The following is a 16,969-nucleotide window of genomic DNA, read 5'->3' as shown; positions in this document are numbered from 1 at the left end:
TGAAAAAGTTGGCTTAAAGCTCAACATTCAGAAAACTAAGATCATGGCATCCGGTCCCATCTCTTCATGAAAAATAGATGGGGAAACAGTGTCAGACTTTATTTTTTGGGGCTCCAAAATCACTGCAGATGGTGATTGCAGCCATGAAATTAAAAGACACTTCTTGGAAAGAAAGTTATGTCCAACCTAGACAGCATATTAAAAAGCAGAGACATTACTTTGCCAACAAAGGTCCATTTAGTCAAGGCTATGGTTTTTCCAATAGTCATGTATGGATGTGAGAGTTGGACTATAAAGAAAGCTGAGTGCTGAAGAACTGATGCTTTTGAACTGTGGTGTTGGAGAAGACCCTTTAGAGTCCCTTGGACAGCAAGGAGATCCAACCGCTTCATCCTAAAGGAAATCAGTTCTGAATATTCATTGGAAGAACTGATGTTGAAGCTGAAACTCTGGCCACCTGATGCGAAGAACTGACTCATTTGAAAAGACCCTGATGCTGGGAAAGATTGAAGGTGGGAGGAGAAGGGGATGACAGAGTATGAGATGGTGGGATGGCATCACCGACTCAATGGACATGGGTTTGGGTAGACTCTGGGAGTTGGTGATGGACAGGGAGGCCTGGCGTGCTGCAGACCATGGGGTCACAAAGAGACATGACTGAGGAACTGAACTGAACTGAACTGAGAGATATTTACAGATACTTTGGGAGATGCAAAGGAGACCGAAATAGTTGTCAAGTGTATGAATTTTGTAGTCAGACTGGGTTTGAATCCCAGTTCCTTCACTTAGACCACTAACTTGGGCAAATCACTCAAGTTATTTTTTTCTTCTTCCACTTTTACTGAGATATAATTGATACAGAGTCCTGTATAAGGTTAGGGTGTACAGTATAATGATTTGACTTACATACATCATGAAATGATCATCAGTAAGTTTAGTGAACATGCATCATCTCATTTAGATACGAAATTAAAGAAACAAACCTTTTTTCTTGTGATGAGAGTTCCTAGGATTCAATTTTGATATACAGCATATACGTTAACTCTACTTATTGTGTTGTACCTTACATCCCTAGCACTAAATTACTCAAATTCTTAATGCTTCAGTCTCCCTTTCTGCAAATTGGAGAGAATATTCCCTGTCTCATGCACTTCTAAGGACTGAACCCATTATGTGGGTCAAAAAGCTAGAACTACTCTTGGCATTCAGTGGGCCCTCAGTCAGTGTTAGTTATCATCACCATTTAAGCATCAGCATTATGACTGGCTGGTGCATTGGACTTCAAGGATGGACTGTGCACACATGTTCAAAGCAATAAAAATGCAAAATAGCATGGGAGAAGTTGAAGGACAGAGACAGCACTTGTATAATATTTCATTTGTTCAGTCATTCAACGAACACTGAGCACCTGCTTTGGGTAAGACTCTGTATTATGGAATGACACAAAAAGGGGAGACAGTACAAAATACTTGGAGCTCAGGCATAGGGTCTATCTAACCCTAGTTCCACCACTTTACAGTTGTTTGACTGTGAGCAAGTTACATAAAAGCCTCTTCTTCACCAGCACCCCCAACACCTCCCACCTTTTCTTTTGCTGTAACATGAGGCTTGTGGAATTTTAGTTTCCTTACCAGGGATTGGACCCAGGCCCTCAGCAGTGAGAATGCGGAGTCCTAACCACTGGACTGCCAGGGAATATCCACCCCTTCTCCGTCTTGCCACCAGAGATCAGCCAGGCCTGGGATGAACTCTGGCACTACCGCTGACCAGCTCTGTTATTTGTAAGCAACTGCTTATCCTCTAAGCCTCACTTTTCTTATTTTACAAGTGAAGGAAGTAATACTTCATTATATTTTTGTGAGGATCAGATTAAGAAATGCATATGAAGTGCTTGGTACATAGTAGGATCTCAGGGTACTATCATCGGCATCATTATTAATATCATCATCCTAGCTCCCTCCTCTGTAGTCCCTGTTCTTAGAGAGCCATTAGCCTGTCTGGGAGGCAGAAATGAGTGTACAGTAATAGAAGCAGTATGTATTATGTTGTTACACTAGAGATCCAACTGTAATGCAGTGGGAGGAGGATCATTCATCCTGTCTGGAGACTCTGAGAAAGCTATTCTGGAGGTGGCTTCTGAGTGGGTCGTGCAGGGTTTTGGTAGATGGCCTGGACTGGGTGACCGCCTTCCAGCAGAATGAGGCCTGTGAGTGGAGGCAGAAGGTGGACACCTGCAGGGCATGTTCACTTGCTTTGAGGCCAGAAGGTAGCAGCTGCCAGTGCTGAGTCAAGGAGTTTGAAGCCTGGGCTGTGGGCATACGTTTAGTTTCCCCCTCCTTTTCTGATTTATAAGCTCTGAATCTCAGGTTGGCCCTTTAAATGAGGTTGACTTGCCTAGAGCCCAGGGAGGAGGATTGAGTAATTATTAGGTATTTACTCTTAATTCACCGTAGTTCTGGCTTCCCAGGTGGCCCAATGGTAAAGAATCCGCCTGCCAATGCAGGAGACCTGGGTTTGATCCCTGAGTTGGGAAGATCCCCTGGAGTAGGAAATGGCAACTCACTCCAGTATTCTTGCCTGGGATATTTCATGAACAGTACTCTGTAGCCTGGCGGGCTACAGTCCCTGGGATTGCAAAGAGTTGGACACAACTGAGTGCACACGCACTACACACTAGTGACTAGATTTCTTATTAATCTGAGCTGAGCAATTTTGGCATGAGAGAGCCATCCACAAGTAAGTCTGCAGATTTTCTGCCTGGAAATCAACGAACATTATCATCTTTAAGGTGCTTACCTATGCTGGGTGCTTTGTGGCCTAGTTCCTTGGAGGGACCTTTCCTGGCAGGGCCGGATGGGTGTAGGGAAGTAGGAAGCCTTTGATCTGTATTTTGTCTGATTCCCTTGTTTTGGACTCTCGGTAGGCTGCCTTTTCTCTTCGTTTTTGCCTCTGTATCTTCTTTCGAGACCACCTCCTCTGCTCTCTTTGCTTCAGCTTCTTTAATTGTTCATTGCGTGGATTGCCTGCAAGTCCAGCTCTCCATGTGGTTCATCAGCCATGGAAACCTGGGGCTGTCTGCCTTTGTGACAGCTTTGGGTGTTGAAAAATAGGGCAAGTGAGTCAAATTGCAAATGTTGCTCTTTAAAAGAAGAAACTATATGGTTTCCTCCCTTTAAGTCAGTTTCAACTGATAAGGAATGTGTTTCACATTTTTTTCCCCAAATGATCATTTTCTCCCCAAATGTGGATATAGGGTTGTTTCTGGGCTCTCTGGGACAATTAACTTGTCCTTTTGGTTCGTCTTAAGGTGTGTGGAACCCTATCTGAAAAATAATTTGGGTCCATTTGCTCAGAATCTGCTCAGATGCCAGCTTTGAATACTTCTTTAGATGCCAGTAAGGCACATCTTAATCATTCAAAGGGGGAAGTAATCAGGTTTCTTGTATTAGTTTGTCTTTGGAGGAAAAGACTTGCTTTTCTTTCTTCTGAGTTCTCTTGCCAGCTAATGGTTGCTAGTTGTTGTTGTCTGTACTTTCTGTTCTTGAAAATATATTTCAGACAGATTTATATGACTCAGAAATCAACTTTGTTGCGCAACTTCATAAAAGGATGGCTGTGTCCCCAGCTTTTTGAGGGTGGGGACCCTGCCTGCCTTTGTTTATAATCCCAGTGGCCAGCACCGTGCCTTAGGCACAGGGGACGGTCACTTCCGTAGTTTCAGGAGTGAGTGTCACCCCCGTGACTGTCCCTTTAGTCTGCTTCGGAGACATCTAGTACTTTTGGGTTTAAGTGATGGTAAAAGCTGGGGCTGAAAAGGACCTTGAGCAGTGGTCCAGTTCATGCCTTTTCTCATTACTCTGCAAGTGAGGGTGGGAAGGAGAACCTGTGGAGGTGGGCTTTCCGGAAGAGAGAGTGTACTTCCTTCTGATGACCAACTTTACTGAACTCACAGGAGCTCTTAGACATGGGGTGGAATACATCATTTTAGGAGGGCGGGCAGTGAATGAGGAGAGCTTGTTAAAAATGGCAAATTTCTGTTTCAATTTCAGAGATATCTGGGTGGGGAAACCAGGATCTGTGTTTCATCCCAGGCAATTCAAATGTTAATGGTCCTTGGGTGAATATTAGCCTAAACTTGGGGCATGTAAACTGGCCACCTGGCCAGTTCCCTCTGCAAGCTGAGAATGGCTTTTCCATTTTTAAAGACTTGTAAAGAAAAAAAAGAGAGAATATACAATAGACCCTGTAAGGACTGAAATATTTACTGGCTCGTTAGAGTCTGATCCCTGCCCTAAACCCTTCATCTGCTGGCAGGCTTACATGTCAGAGTGGGAAGGTCAGGTCATCAGTACAGATAGAGCATAGTGGTAGGTACAGCCTGGGCCTCCATGGGAAACTCACCCTTTACTCTTCACTGATTTGCACACAGTAGGCACCTACTGCATCTGTTGGATGAATATGTTATGGTGTTTTTATTTTTTAGGTGCTGTTGAATTAGAAAACTTGCCTTTAAAGAAAGATGCCTTGAAGGAACTGGAATTACCATTTGAGGTCAAAGCTGGTATGTGAAACAAGGGAGAGGGAGGCAGTATTACATCATTTGGGACGCGAAAACTGAGCACCCTTGTGTCTGGCTCTGTTGGACCAGGAAGAGGCAGAATAGGAGTTTTGATCAGTCTTCAAGTGTGGTCCCTAGGCCGCTAATGTCAGGATGTTCTTGGGGTGGTTGTGGCCCCCAGACTTACTGAATCAGAGTCTCTGAAGAAGTGTCATTGAACCTGCATCATTTTTTATTTATTTTTTGAACCTGCACCTTTACTAAGCTCCCCAGATGATTCTTAAAAGTCTGGGAACTTCAGTCTTAGATACGGGGGCTTCTTATTTTCAGAGAATTCACTGTACATTTTGGGCTTCCCCAGTGGCTTAGCGGTAAAGAACCTGCCTGCAATACAGGAGGCACAGGAGACTTGAGTTAGATCCCTGGGTCGGGAGGATCCCTGGAGGAGGGAATGGCTACCCACACCTATTCTTGCCTGGAGAATCCCATGGACAGAGGAGCTTGGTGGGGTACAGTTGATGGGGTCACAGAGTTGGACGCGATTGAAGTGACTGAGCACCGCACACACGTTTTACATATTACGGAGAGACAGTTGACTCTATTGAATGAAAGGTGGGCTCGGGAACTGTATGCTTGGGTTTCTATTCCATATCTGCCATTTTCTGGCTGTGTGACTTTGGGGCAGTTCCCTCACAACTGTGTGTGTGCTTCCTCATCTTTAAGATGGGACGATTGACGTTACATCGTAGGGTTGTTGAGAGGAATACCCGAGTTAATGCATTAAAATTACTTAGTACAGTGCCCAGCACAAGTCTTGCAGTTACTAGATTTGGTAAAGAAACAAGAATTGTCACAGAATAAAAATATTCTCTATTAAGTGACCATGCATAAAATTAGTCCCTCTTTAGACACTGCTTGTCATTGACCAGTAGCCTATTGGTGTCAGTCAGTCTTTCCTTTATTTTGAGGGTACATATAATAAAGTGTACATACAATGCAAGTCAGTTGCTAGGTGAAATAAAATGGAAATTTTGCAAGAGATTTAGGCTTTCTTGAAGTCAACTCAAGTCATGGGTGAACTGCCAGAGTCACGAACAAAGGCAGTGACAAGTTAGAATCTGAAAGAAACTCTCAAGAAGGATGACATGGTAGATACTGCCAAAGAGTTCTTAATTGAATATCAAAGGATTAAGAGAGGCTTTTAGGGAAAATTGATGTTTTCTAATGTTTTGGCAAAAATGACCCTTGCTCTGCCAAAATGGAATGTAGCAGAAGTTATATTTTGCTGTCATATAATTGTCCTCCCAATTAATTAAGATCAGAATTGCAACTGTGCACTAATTATTGTTAGAATTCTTTGTTGTGAACATTGATGTATGGTTTCAGTTTATAATATAAATTTTATTAAATGTAAGAACTGACTTTCATTTTTCTAGATAAAGCCAAAATTATTTTTTCATTATTTGTTGTGACATATATCTTCATTTGTTACTGGATTACACAACTGATCACTTGGTGTCAATGATACTCTGTTATCTTAAATATAACAGATTGCTCCTGCTTGAATTCTAGGTCTTAGGCAGGCATTATCATACTCTGCTAACGTTCTACTTTTCGAGGTAGACTGTTAGTTGGGCTCTGTGGATCTCTGAGAGATCCCTTAGGTCAGACGGTTCACATGCTCTCATGCTTTACTCCTTGGTGGTGACTTGCCTTTTATTAATTGAAGCGAAAGAAGCCTTGTGTTCTGGGAGGCTTGGCTAGAAATGGTAAAACTTGGGAAATATGTGTCATGGTTCTCCCAGGCCATTTAGCTCTCCCATCAGTCTGAGGTCTCATGAAGAGTCAGCTTTCCTTCTCGATAGAATTCCACCACAACATGACCAATGTTTCAGTTGCTGTGTTTGAAATTGTGTGTATTGTAAGTCTGTTAACTCCCAGTAAGTATCTATCAGCCAGCTAATTAATAATGAAGAAGAAATGAGTTGTGTGCCCACGGGCTTGTGCAAGTGCCATGGGGAGAAAGAAACCCCAGGGAAATTTATGATGTAGTCCCATTGGGGAAGAGGTAATTTCCAGAGCAGAGATGTTGCATTTGAAATGAAAACGTTACACTGACCTTGTTCCAGCTTCTACTTTATTATGCCTTTGTTCTTACAGCTCTCAGCCTAGTAGTGTTTGTTTCACATGTAGAAAAACTGGCTGCTTGTTTTCTTAAAAAGTAAATGGTAAAATTAATAATACTCCTTAAAGGACACTAGAAGAATACAGAAAAATAGAATTAAACATGTGTCAGACATTTAACAAGACTTTCCTCTTCCCAGGCTTAATTGGGAAAGTGACCCTTCAGATTCCCTTCTACCGCCCCCATGTGGACCCTTGGGTGATCTCCATCTCCAGCCTTCATTTAATTGGAGCCCCTGAAAAAATACAGGATTTCAATGATGAAAAGGAGAAGCGGTTGGAAAGGGAGCGCAAGAAAGCTCTCCTTCAGGCCCTGGAAGAAAAATGGAAGGCAAGGCAGAAATCCTCTTGGCCTGAGAGCGGTGGTGGTGAGACTCGAAATTGGCAAAGCCCTGGATTATAACATCAGCTCTTTCCTTTGTAGAACGAACGCCAGCAGAAAGGGGAATCTTACTGGTATTCAGTCACTGCCTCAGTAGTTACGAGGATTGTGGAGAACATTGAAGTAAGTCCTAATGGCTTTTATAAAGTATGAACACGGAGGGGACCGCTCAGGCTTAAATGCGTTTCATGTCACGGTTGCTGGTTTCTCGTGGGTGTAACTGATCACAGAGTGTCTGCAGAGAATGCTGACTGCTCAGGTGTGCCTTTTCCTAGGCGGTGTTGGAGGGAGAACCTGAAAAGTGAGTCAGATACAGGTTTTTCTTGCTTCAGTTAGTGTGAGTAGGAGTTTTAATTTCATTGACACTTCACTTCATTTTCTTTTTGAATGTGGGAACGCCACTTGCTGAAGGATATACCTTCTAAGAAGACAGATCCTGTCTGGTTGCAGGGCAGATCACTTAATCTCTCTGCTCTCATTTTCTTCCTCTGGACAAGGAGAGTGGTTGGATATGGTTTCCAGTTGATTACATAGTGTGTTTTGAACAACTCTCTCACCGCCGTGTCTGGGGCCATGTGATGAGTTACAGTGCTTGGGCCACTGGCCATATTTTCTGCTTTAATTACCATTTTGTTTTGTCCTCAAAACCAAGAATAGGGTTCACACTAATTTTCAGGAACGTCATAAGAATCAGCTCATACTTAGCAACTCCAGGGTTTTCATGCAATGCCATGTGACAGGCCACATGTTTTTTTAAGGTGTCCCACTCCCCCCCAGAATACAGTCTGAGGTTGCTGGATTCATAACTTTGGTAACGTTGGTAAAAAGATCAGTACATTTGAGGTGACTGCTTTGCCTTCTTTTTCAGGCAGTTATTTATCTCATTGATTTTTTTTAGATATTGTCATTAATTTTAACTTTATTTTTAATAATAACTTTGAGATTTAGTTCACATACCATAAAGTTTGCAATTTTAAAGTGTACAAACTAGTGGTTTTTGGTATATTTACAAAGTTGAGCATTGATCACCACTGTCTAATTCCAGAATATTTTCATTATCCGTCAGAGATGCTCTATACCAACTAGCAATCACTTCAAATTCCCCTTTCTTCCAGTCCCCTGCAACCACTAATGTACTTTATGGATTTGTATAGTCTGGACATTTCATATCAGCGCAGCTGTACACTCCATGGCCTTTTGCATCTGGCTTTTTAGCATAATGCTCCCAAGGTTCATCCATGTTGTGGCATGTATCAGTACTTTATTCCTCTTATGACTGAATAATATATTCCATTGTATGGATTGCCAAAGATGAACAAAGCTGGAGTGAAGTTAAAGTGGTGAAAACAGACTTTATTCAGTGACTCCTGACAGTAGGGGAAAGAGCAGAGCTCCATTTTAGTTGGTACAGAGGTGACCAGGTGTTCTAAAGGGAGAGTGAGGGTGTGTGTGTGTGTTGGGGTGGGTGGGGTGGGCAGGGCTCAGGAGGAAAATTACAAAGGGTTGGTCAATGTGGATGTGATTAGGGCAGCTGTATCTGCTAGCTGGACTTCTCTCCTTCCATAGAGACGGGTGACAGGAGTCCCTTTCTTCCTGATGATTGCATTTCAAGGGAGTGGCTTTTGGGTCCTTGAGTTGTAGGAGATACATTACATAGGGACAGCGAAAGGATTCACAGCTGTAAGCCCTTTATAATAAGTGCTCTAAGACAAGGGAGGGGGATGTGCACTATTGTCAGGTGTTGACTGGAGCAGACAGTCCTGAGCTTTTCCACATAGGAACTCAGGAAGGGGATGGAATGTCGGTCCCAGGGACACAGCGTGAGGCTGCTGGAAGCCTTCATTAAAATTTCAAGTCTTTGAAGTGGAGGTGTTTGAATTGAACATTCATACCTAGAGCTTTTGCAGTTCTCGGGATAGACCACATTTTGTTTATCAGTTTATCAGTTGATGGACATTTGGGTTGTTTCCCCTTTTTGGCTCTTAGGAATATTGCTGTTGTAAACATTCATGTGTCTGGTTTTGTGTGAACATGTGTTTTCATTTCTCTTGCATACATACCTAAGAGTGGAGTGGTTGAGTCATATGGTAACTATATGTTAAGTTTTTTGAGGAACAGTTTTATAGTTTCACTGGTAATGTGTGAACATTTCAGTTTTTCCACATCCTGACCAGCACTTGTTATTGTCTGTTTTTTAATAATAGCCATATTAGTGGGTACGAAGTGATACCTCAGTGTGGTTTAGATTTGCATTTCCTTAATGGTTAAAGTTGTTGAGCATCTTTCCAGGTGCTTATTGGCTTTGTTTATCTTTTGGAGAAGCGTCTATTCAAATTCCTTTTCCATTTAAAAAAATGAATTTTTTACTGTTGAGTTGTAAGAGTTCTTTATGTATCCTGGATTCTCCCTATGAGATACACATGACTTGCAAGTGTTTTCTCCCATTCTATGAGTTGTCTTTTCACAGTCTGCTGTTTTTTATTTCATTGAAGCAGAGTGCTTTTTCAGTAGGCCCACTGTAGAGGCACGGGGAAATAAATAAGGTCAGAGTGGAAATGCCCTGTCCAGGTTTGAGGGCACAGGGACCAGATGAAGATACCATGAGAGGCAGGGCCAGTTTTCTAGATACAGTGGTACTACTTTAGTTCAGTGTTTAAGGTGTTTTCTGAAATGATTCCATGGAAGTGCCATTAACTGTCTTCTTGAGTTGGCACTAATCAAAAGAAATGTCATTCATGTCCAGTTTGTGATTCTAACTCTTAGGAACGTAGAATATTGGGTGTGTATGTGACATACGCGTTTGTGTAAAATACCTGCTGTGGTTTACTTAAGTGGCTCAAGCACAGTTTGACCCTTGCTTATAGTACTCTACCTACCACAACTGTCTAAATGTGTTTTTTCCCCTCCTGCAGTTAAAAATTCAAGATGTCCATTTGCGCTTTGAAGATGGTGTCACCAACCCTTCCCATCCGTTTGCATTTGGCATCTGCATTAAGAATGTATCCATGCAAAATGCCATGAACGAGCCTGTGAGTATGAAATACACCTGCAAACCAGGAAGAAAGCACCAGGTCTGGGGCATTTGGGGCTGTGCCTTGGGTCCTTTCATGTTCTGTGAGATCACCGTCTTTTTCTCCATGTTCTTTGGCAGGTGGGGATGTCTTTTGTGTTAATTTCCTCTGACCTATCATTATTTCACTCGTCCATCAATGTTGGCACATTTTACACATGAAGAAACTGAGGTGCAGAAAGGATCTTATTTTTTATTTTCTTCTGTCCTTACGTGCACTCTTGGGGTACACTCACTCTGTTTCAGGGTTTTATCAGCCACCTGGGAATATGTGCCGACGTCATCCAAATCTTGAAAGTCATTCTCCCCACCTCTTATGGCCTTCAGATTCAAGGTCTTTTCCTATGGGATGCCTCTGTGGTATTTTGTTGTTTAGTCACTCAGTCGTGTCCGACTCTTTTATAACCCCATGGACTATAGCCCACCCACCAGGCTCCTCTTTCCTTGGGGTTCTTCAGGCAAGAATACTGGAGTGGTTTGCCTAGCCCTGCTCCAGGGGATCTTCACAACCCAGACATCGAACTCGTGTCTCCTGCATTGGCGGGAGGGTTCTTTACTGCTGGTCCATAATGGAAGCCTGTGGTATTTTAGGCTTGTTATAATTAAAATGATCCCGTTATATTCCAGCTGCCCGTTTTGCTTCCCCGAAACCAACTTTTTTCCTCTGACATGTTATTGCATGTTACAAACCAGTCACATGAAAACTGACTTTTGAGCCCTTTTTGTGCCAGGCACTATTCTTAGTGGTTTACTTGATCTTTCATGTTGAATTCTCATTACTCTTCACTACCGCTATTATCCTGTACTGTAGCTGAGGACACTGGAGAGCCCACAGAGCCTAAATATCTGCTCTCTCCGGCCCTTTATAGAACAAGTTTGCCTCCCTTGCTTCAGACCACGTGTTCTTGCCCATGACTCTCGTCTTTAGACACCTGTGCTCATTTCTTCACTTCTTATTCCTCAGCTTCTGTATCCATTTGGTTACAACGTCCTGCCAGTTTTCCCTACAAGGTGTCTCAAACATGGCTCTTCCTCTCCCCTTCACTTCAACTGTCTGAGTTAGGATCCTGTCAGCTCCTGCCTGAGTCAGTAAGCTCCTGACTTCCGACCCTGCCTCACTTCTGTCCCAGGCTCTTGATTCGTCCTGTGCCAGGGCTTCTCAGCCTTTCCTACGTCCAGGCATACAGAGGAGAGTGATGGTGTTTGTACAGGTCAAAGGGGCAAGTGGATGTGGCTGCTTGGGGCTGGAGGTGTCCTGAGAGCAACCAGGTACGGTGGATCCTCCAGCAAGATGGGCTTGAACACTGCGAGTCCACTTGTCCACAGACTTCTTTTAAAAAACAGACCACAGTATCACATGATCCTTCAGTGCAGAACCATGAATAGGAGTGCTGAGCAGAAAGTTATATGAGGATTTTTGAACTGCAAGGAGGGTTGACGCCCCTAACTCCCAAGTTGTTCAAGGGTCAGTGTATTCTGAACTGTAGTTTGGTCCTGTAGACTTGCTTGTTATCTTGACACACTCATGACTCCATTTGGGGTAGAGGGGAGCTCTACCTTGCACTGTTGCCAGGGTTCTCTTTCTAAAACACATAGCTGGTTCTGAAACATGCCTGCATCCAAACCCTCAGTGACTTCATGTCCCTTCAAGTGTGACATCCGAACTCCTTAGTATGTCAGACTTCTTACTGTATCAGTTTTCTTGGGCCTAGATAACAAATTACCATGAACTAGATGGCTGCTTCTGTGCTGGAGGCCAGAGTCCAAGGTCAAGGTATCAGCAGAGTTGGTTGCTCCTAGAGACTCTGAGGGAGAAAACTGCCCCCTGCGTCTCTCCTTGCTTCCCGTGGTTGCCTTGGCTTGTGGGTGCATCACTCCAGTCTCTGCCTGGATCTTCACATGGCCTTCTCCCCCTATGTCTGTTTCCTCTTCTTTTAAGGACACCAGTGATTAGATTAGGGCCCACCCCAATCCCCTATGACTCTTTTTTGCCCCCACAAAGAATTCGACAGTTTTAATCATATAAAATGAAATACAGTGAAGAAACATATTGCTCAGGGTCTATCCCAATCTAGATGACCTTATTTTTTTCCACAAAAAGTTCAGTTTTAATCATATAAAATACAATAAAAGCCATATTGATCTTCTTTCCTGAATTGTTTTAGGTATAAGGTTAGGTTGTTTATTTGAGATTTTTCTTGTTTCTTGAGGTAAGATTGTATTGCTGTAAACTTCCCTCTTAGAATGCTTTTGCTTCATCCTGTAGGTTTTAGATTGTTGTGCTTGCATTTTCTCTAGGTATTTTTTGTTTTCCTCTCTGATTAGTATGACCTTATTTTAATCTGATTATGTCTGCAATGACCCTATTTCTGAGTATGTTCCCCCACTCACAGGTTTTGGGACAACACAAATTTTGCAGGGTGCAGGGGGAGCTTTTCAACCTAGTATACCTAGTAACACTCCAACCTACTTTTCTCAACACTCAAGTAACTCTCCACTCCTTGTGTGTGTCCGTACACGTGTCCCAGTACCGCCGCACCCCTGAACACAGTGCTTCCATACACGTGTCCCAGTACTGCCCCACCCTGAACACAGGCTTCCGTACACATGTCCCAGTACTGCCCCACCCTGAACACAGCGCTTCAGTTGCACAGATGTATTCACTGTCCTTTGGAGCAATCAGGCCTATTGTGTCATTGGCCCCACTCCTTGCAATGTGTCCCGAACCTTCCCTTCTACCCTCTGTCTGAAACATACACAGCTTTTGATACTTGCCTGCCCAGTGGTATTTTTTAGTTGTTTGCTTGTAGCATCTTATATATTCTTCCTCTGCTCTTCTCTGCTTAATTACACTTGTTCACATGTTTGTGTTTCCATTTAGTTAGATTCTCAACTCCATAAGAGCAGAACCATGTTTTCATTGTTTTGTATCCTCAGCACCTTGCAAAGTGCCCTATGTATGATTCGTCACTAATGGCCTGTTGAATGAATGAATAGATTTGTAAATAAAGAATCATCTTGCTTTCTTCCCTGTCTTCCCTCAGGTACAGAAATTAATGCGGAAAAAGCAATTAGATGTGGCAGAGTTTAGCGTCTACTGGGATGTGGATTGCACTTTATTGGGGGATTTGCCTCAGGTGGAGTTACAGGTATGATTCTGGCAGGGCTCTCCTATAACACAGCACGGCAATGAAGTGTGTAGGATCACGGCCATATAGGGTTTTGTTCTCTGTGTCTCTGTTCCTGTTCCCACCCCCTTTCCCTCCTTGGCATCCGTTCTCGAATATGTATGAGTGTTTTCTTGAGGTACCTGCTATGTCTGTAACTCTAAAAAATATATAGGGATTTGTGTATGTTTTACATTTATAGATTTGTTTTCTTTTTTTCATTTAAAGCTCTATTTTTATCAGTGTTGCATTTTATACTTCTGATGCATTGCTTCTGTTGGATGGTATTCAGCTGCATGCACTTAACGTATTAGTGTTCTCTACTCTTTTGGCCACCGTTGTACACCCAGGTTTTCAATGAATGAAGGAGCACATCTGACTGTTAAGAAGAGATTTCTTACTATGTTTTGTGTTGAAATTTCATCTTTGGTGGCATTCCTTTAAGAATACTTAGAATGTCATTGTAAATCATTGGATGTAAAATTGTGAAGGATATTTAGAAAAATCTCAGTTTAATTTTTTGTAAAGAGATTGTACTTGGTTTTAAGTGAAATGGAAAGAAAGTTCTCATATTTCCCTCAACCACGATTATCCTTGCATGCTGTTATCCAGAATGGTTTTTGTTTTGCCAGTTTGATTAAATAAATATTGTGCATTCATAGAGTATGCAGCTAAAAAAATAAAGGGCAGAGATCTTTATAATGAATACATAATAGTCTCTAAGACAGTATTAAGTTTCAAAAACTAAGGTAAAAAAGCATGTGTGCCTTCTGTGTAAGACTGGTTTTAAAAACCAAAAAGTTATGCATTTGCCTGAATCTGTACAGAATGCTTCTGGTGGACTGTACAAGAAACTGGCGTCATTGGTTGCCTCAGAATAGGGTAACTGGGTGACTGAAAGAAGGAGTAGGAAGGAGACATTTCACTTTTTTGCCTTTAAAATTCTAAACTGTGTGAATGTATTACCTGTAAGAAATATAAATACAAATTTAAAAATGCTGGAGAGCTTTAGATTCCCAGTTTTTTCCTGCTTTTGGATTCTGATGTCATATGCTGTAGATTAGATAGCATTACACCAGGTGACTCGATCTGGGAAACGTCTGCTGTAATGACAGCCATTCTTGTGACACTCAGGAGGCCATGGACAGGAGCATGGAGAGTCGTGACCATCACTACATCTTGGAGCCCGTTTGTGCATCTGCTCTTCTGAAGAGAAACTGCTCCAAAGAGCCTCTGCGCTCTCGGCACACTCCCCGAATCGAATGTGATATTCACCTGGAGACCATTCCCTTGAAACTCTCTCAGGTACCCTCCTCCTTCCTGTCACTGTCTGCTGCTAACTGGGGTGTTGATAGAAGGGTCCCCTCGTGGGAAAGGAAGTGCGCATGAGACCCAGCTACGGTGGATGCAGAACCCACTGTCTTTATATGCTCGGGTTGGGTGTGTCTCAGGTTAGTTTGATTTGATGTTTTTAAGTGCTGAATGAAGAGCGTAAGAGAGACAGTGAATCTGTGTACTTAGCTGATAGTGTTCAGAGAGACATGCTACGTAGTGCTGGAGCTTGGTCTTGCAGTTGGCATTGGATTTCAACTCACTGGGTTGACTAGTATGACTTGTCCCTGTGATGTGTAATGTCTTTACAGAGCAAAAGAAATAAACTAGTTCTAACCTTGTACCGCTTAACTTCTAATAAAAAGCTGCAGTACCGGCAAATCATGGAATTCCTCAAGGAGCTGGAGCGAAAGGAGAGGCAGGTGAAATTCCGAAAATGGAAACCCAAAGTGGCCGTGTCTGAGAAGTAAGGCTTGTCAATTAAGTGTTGTGTGTGGAATGCATTTTCTAGCATGTTCTTTTTGTATATAGATCAGAAATGTGCCTCACTGTCTTCACATGGTTGAAGATGAAAGTATAATCGATTTTTCTGGTTTTAAAATGCCCTTTCTGTTGTCATTGTTACCATGCTGTCATGTATCTCTGGTGTCACGGGTTTACTCTGAGGTTGAGCATAGTGGAGTTTAGAAGGTCCTCAGTCTCAGGCATGTTTCCCTGGTGCTTCAGTGGTAGAGCATCTGCCAGCCAGTGCAGGAGACACGGAAGACTTGGGTTCGATCCCTGGTCTGGGAAGATCCCTTGGAGAGGGAAATGGCAACCCAGTCTAGTATTTTTGCACGGAGAACTTGATGAACAGAGGAGCCTGGTGGGTTACAGTCCATGGGGTCGCAAGGGGTCAGATACGACTTAGCAACTGAGCAACAGCAGCAACAACTCAGTCTCATGTAGCGAGGAGACTAGCCTTGCTCTGGTGGGATCTGACAGTGTGGTAAATATTTTGTAGCACTTCTGAACCTACTCCCTTGTATCTTTTCTCCTAACTAGTTTGGTCAGCGTTTATGTAATACACTTGATGACATCTATAGCATAAATGTCCAAAGCATCACTAAGAGTCAGACACGACTGAAGTGACTTACCAAGCCCATAGGATAGATAAATATTTTCATGTAAATGTGCTCAATTTGACCAGTCAATATATTAAACCTTTTTAAAAGATCCTGTGTATTTCCAGTCTTCCCTGAAGTCTTCCATTTAAAAATCTTTAACAGTCAAATCTTTGCTGATTATCTTACAATGGTATTTACTGTAAAGTCATCAGTTGATTGTCTGTCAGTGGGAGAGGCTGATGTCATGGGTCATTCAGACCAATTGAGTAATGTACTATTATCGGTGTATCTATCGAGGATGCAGTGGATTAGCTTTCCCCACGGGTTGAAGTTAGCCTAATATTATTTGAATTTGAGGCATAAAGTGATGGCCGACAAGAGAAGACATGTCTAGAATGGGAGTAGTGTGCTGTGGATCGCCCTGGGTCGATAGCATTTTCATCACTTTTGCTGTAAGTAACTAGATGGCTATGAAATGTTTCAGCTGCCGAGAGTGGTGGTATTTCGCTTTGAATGCCAACCTGCACGAGATCCGGGAGCAGAGAAAGCGCTGCACATGGGGCTTCCTGTTGGGCCGGGCCCGTGACGCCGTGTCTTATACCGACAAGTACTTCACCACGTTGAGAGGAGGCTTGCTATCTGCAGACGACAAGGTAGGGGGTGTTGTCTCGTGTTTCTCGTCTCCACTCAGAGGGTAAGAATGTCTCTTCAAGACTGAAGAAAATGGAATCTGTGAAGAAATAAAAGTCTTTGTTCGGGATCATAGTTTTTGGGGATAAAGTTGGCCTTACTAGGGTGAGAGCTGCTTGGAGGGCTGGGTTTTGACTCGGCAGAAAGCTTTCTCCACCTTCTGTTGCTAGAGGGTAGCCAGGCCATGGGCTGGGAGAAGGAAAAGGGGCTGTGATCCTGCCAGGCCCCCCTGCTGTCTGTGCAGGGCCCAGAGGGACTTTGCATCTAGTCTCTCCTATCGAACACCTGATCCTAACTCTTTTCCTCAAATTTCCCATAATCCTGACGGACTTGATGGACCCTGGAGTTTTCGGGGTAGAGCCTAGGCCGAGGGCGTGTGGTGAGGGGAAGGCCAGCTCCAGTTTCAGTTACCTGCAGGACCAGAGACCCTTGGAGCTGGCAGTCTTAGGGTCCTGGCCTGGAGCTTCCTCTAGTTCCAAT

At 43.1% G+C, this 16,969-nt stretch overlaps 1 protein-coding gene across 9 annotated transcripts in view; it reads left to right on the top strand.

The window, feature by feature from the left end:
* Positions 1-16,969, top strand: part of VPS13D (vacuolar protein sorting 13 homolog D) — a 265,619-nt gene that overhangs the window by 9,105 nt on the left and 239,545 nt on the right. For all 9 annotated transcript variants that reach the window (XR_009695793.1, XR_009695794.1, XR_009695795.1 and 6 more), the window contains exons 3-10: positions 4,484-4,561; positions 6,883-7,073; positions 7,167-7,247; positions 10,037-10,153; positions 13,239-13,343; positions 14,496-14,666; positions 15,059-15,159; positions 16,284-16,452. Coding sequence is in view for 6 of the 9 variants with exons in the window: in XM_061160354.1 (XP_061016337.1) it covers positions 4,484-4,561; positions 6,883-7,073; positions 7,167-7,247; positions 10,037-10,153; positions 13,239-13,343; positions 14,496-14,666; positions 15,059-15,159; positions 16,284-16,452 (1,013 nt within the window). In the remaining 3 variants the exon portion in view is untranslated. The remainder of the gene's footprint in view (positions 1-4,483; positions 4,562-6,882; positions 7,074-7,166; positions 7,248-10,036; positions 10,154-13,238; positions 13,344-14,495; positions 14,667-15,058; positions 15,160-16,283; positions 16,453-16,969) is intronic.

Source organism: Dama dama, chromosome 14 (genome assembly GCF_033118175.1).
Source record: "Dama dama isolate Ldn47 chromosome 14, ASM3311817v1, whole genome shotgun sequence".
NCBI lineage: Eukaryota > Metazoa > Chordata > Mammalia > Artiodactyla > Cervidae > Dama > Dama dama.
The sequence above is the reverse complement of the archived record's forward strand: the minus strand, read 5'-3'. Positions and strand labels throughout refer to the sequence as shown.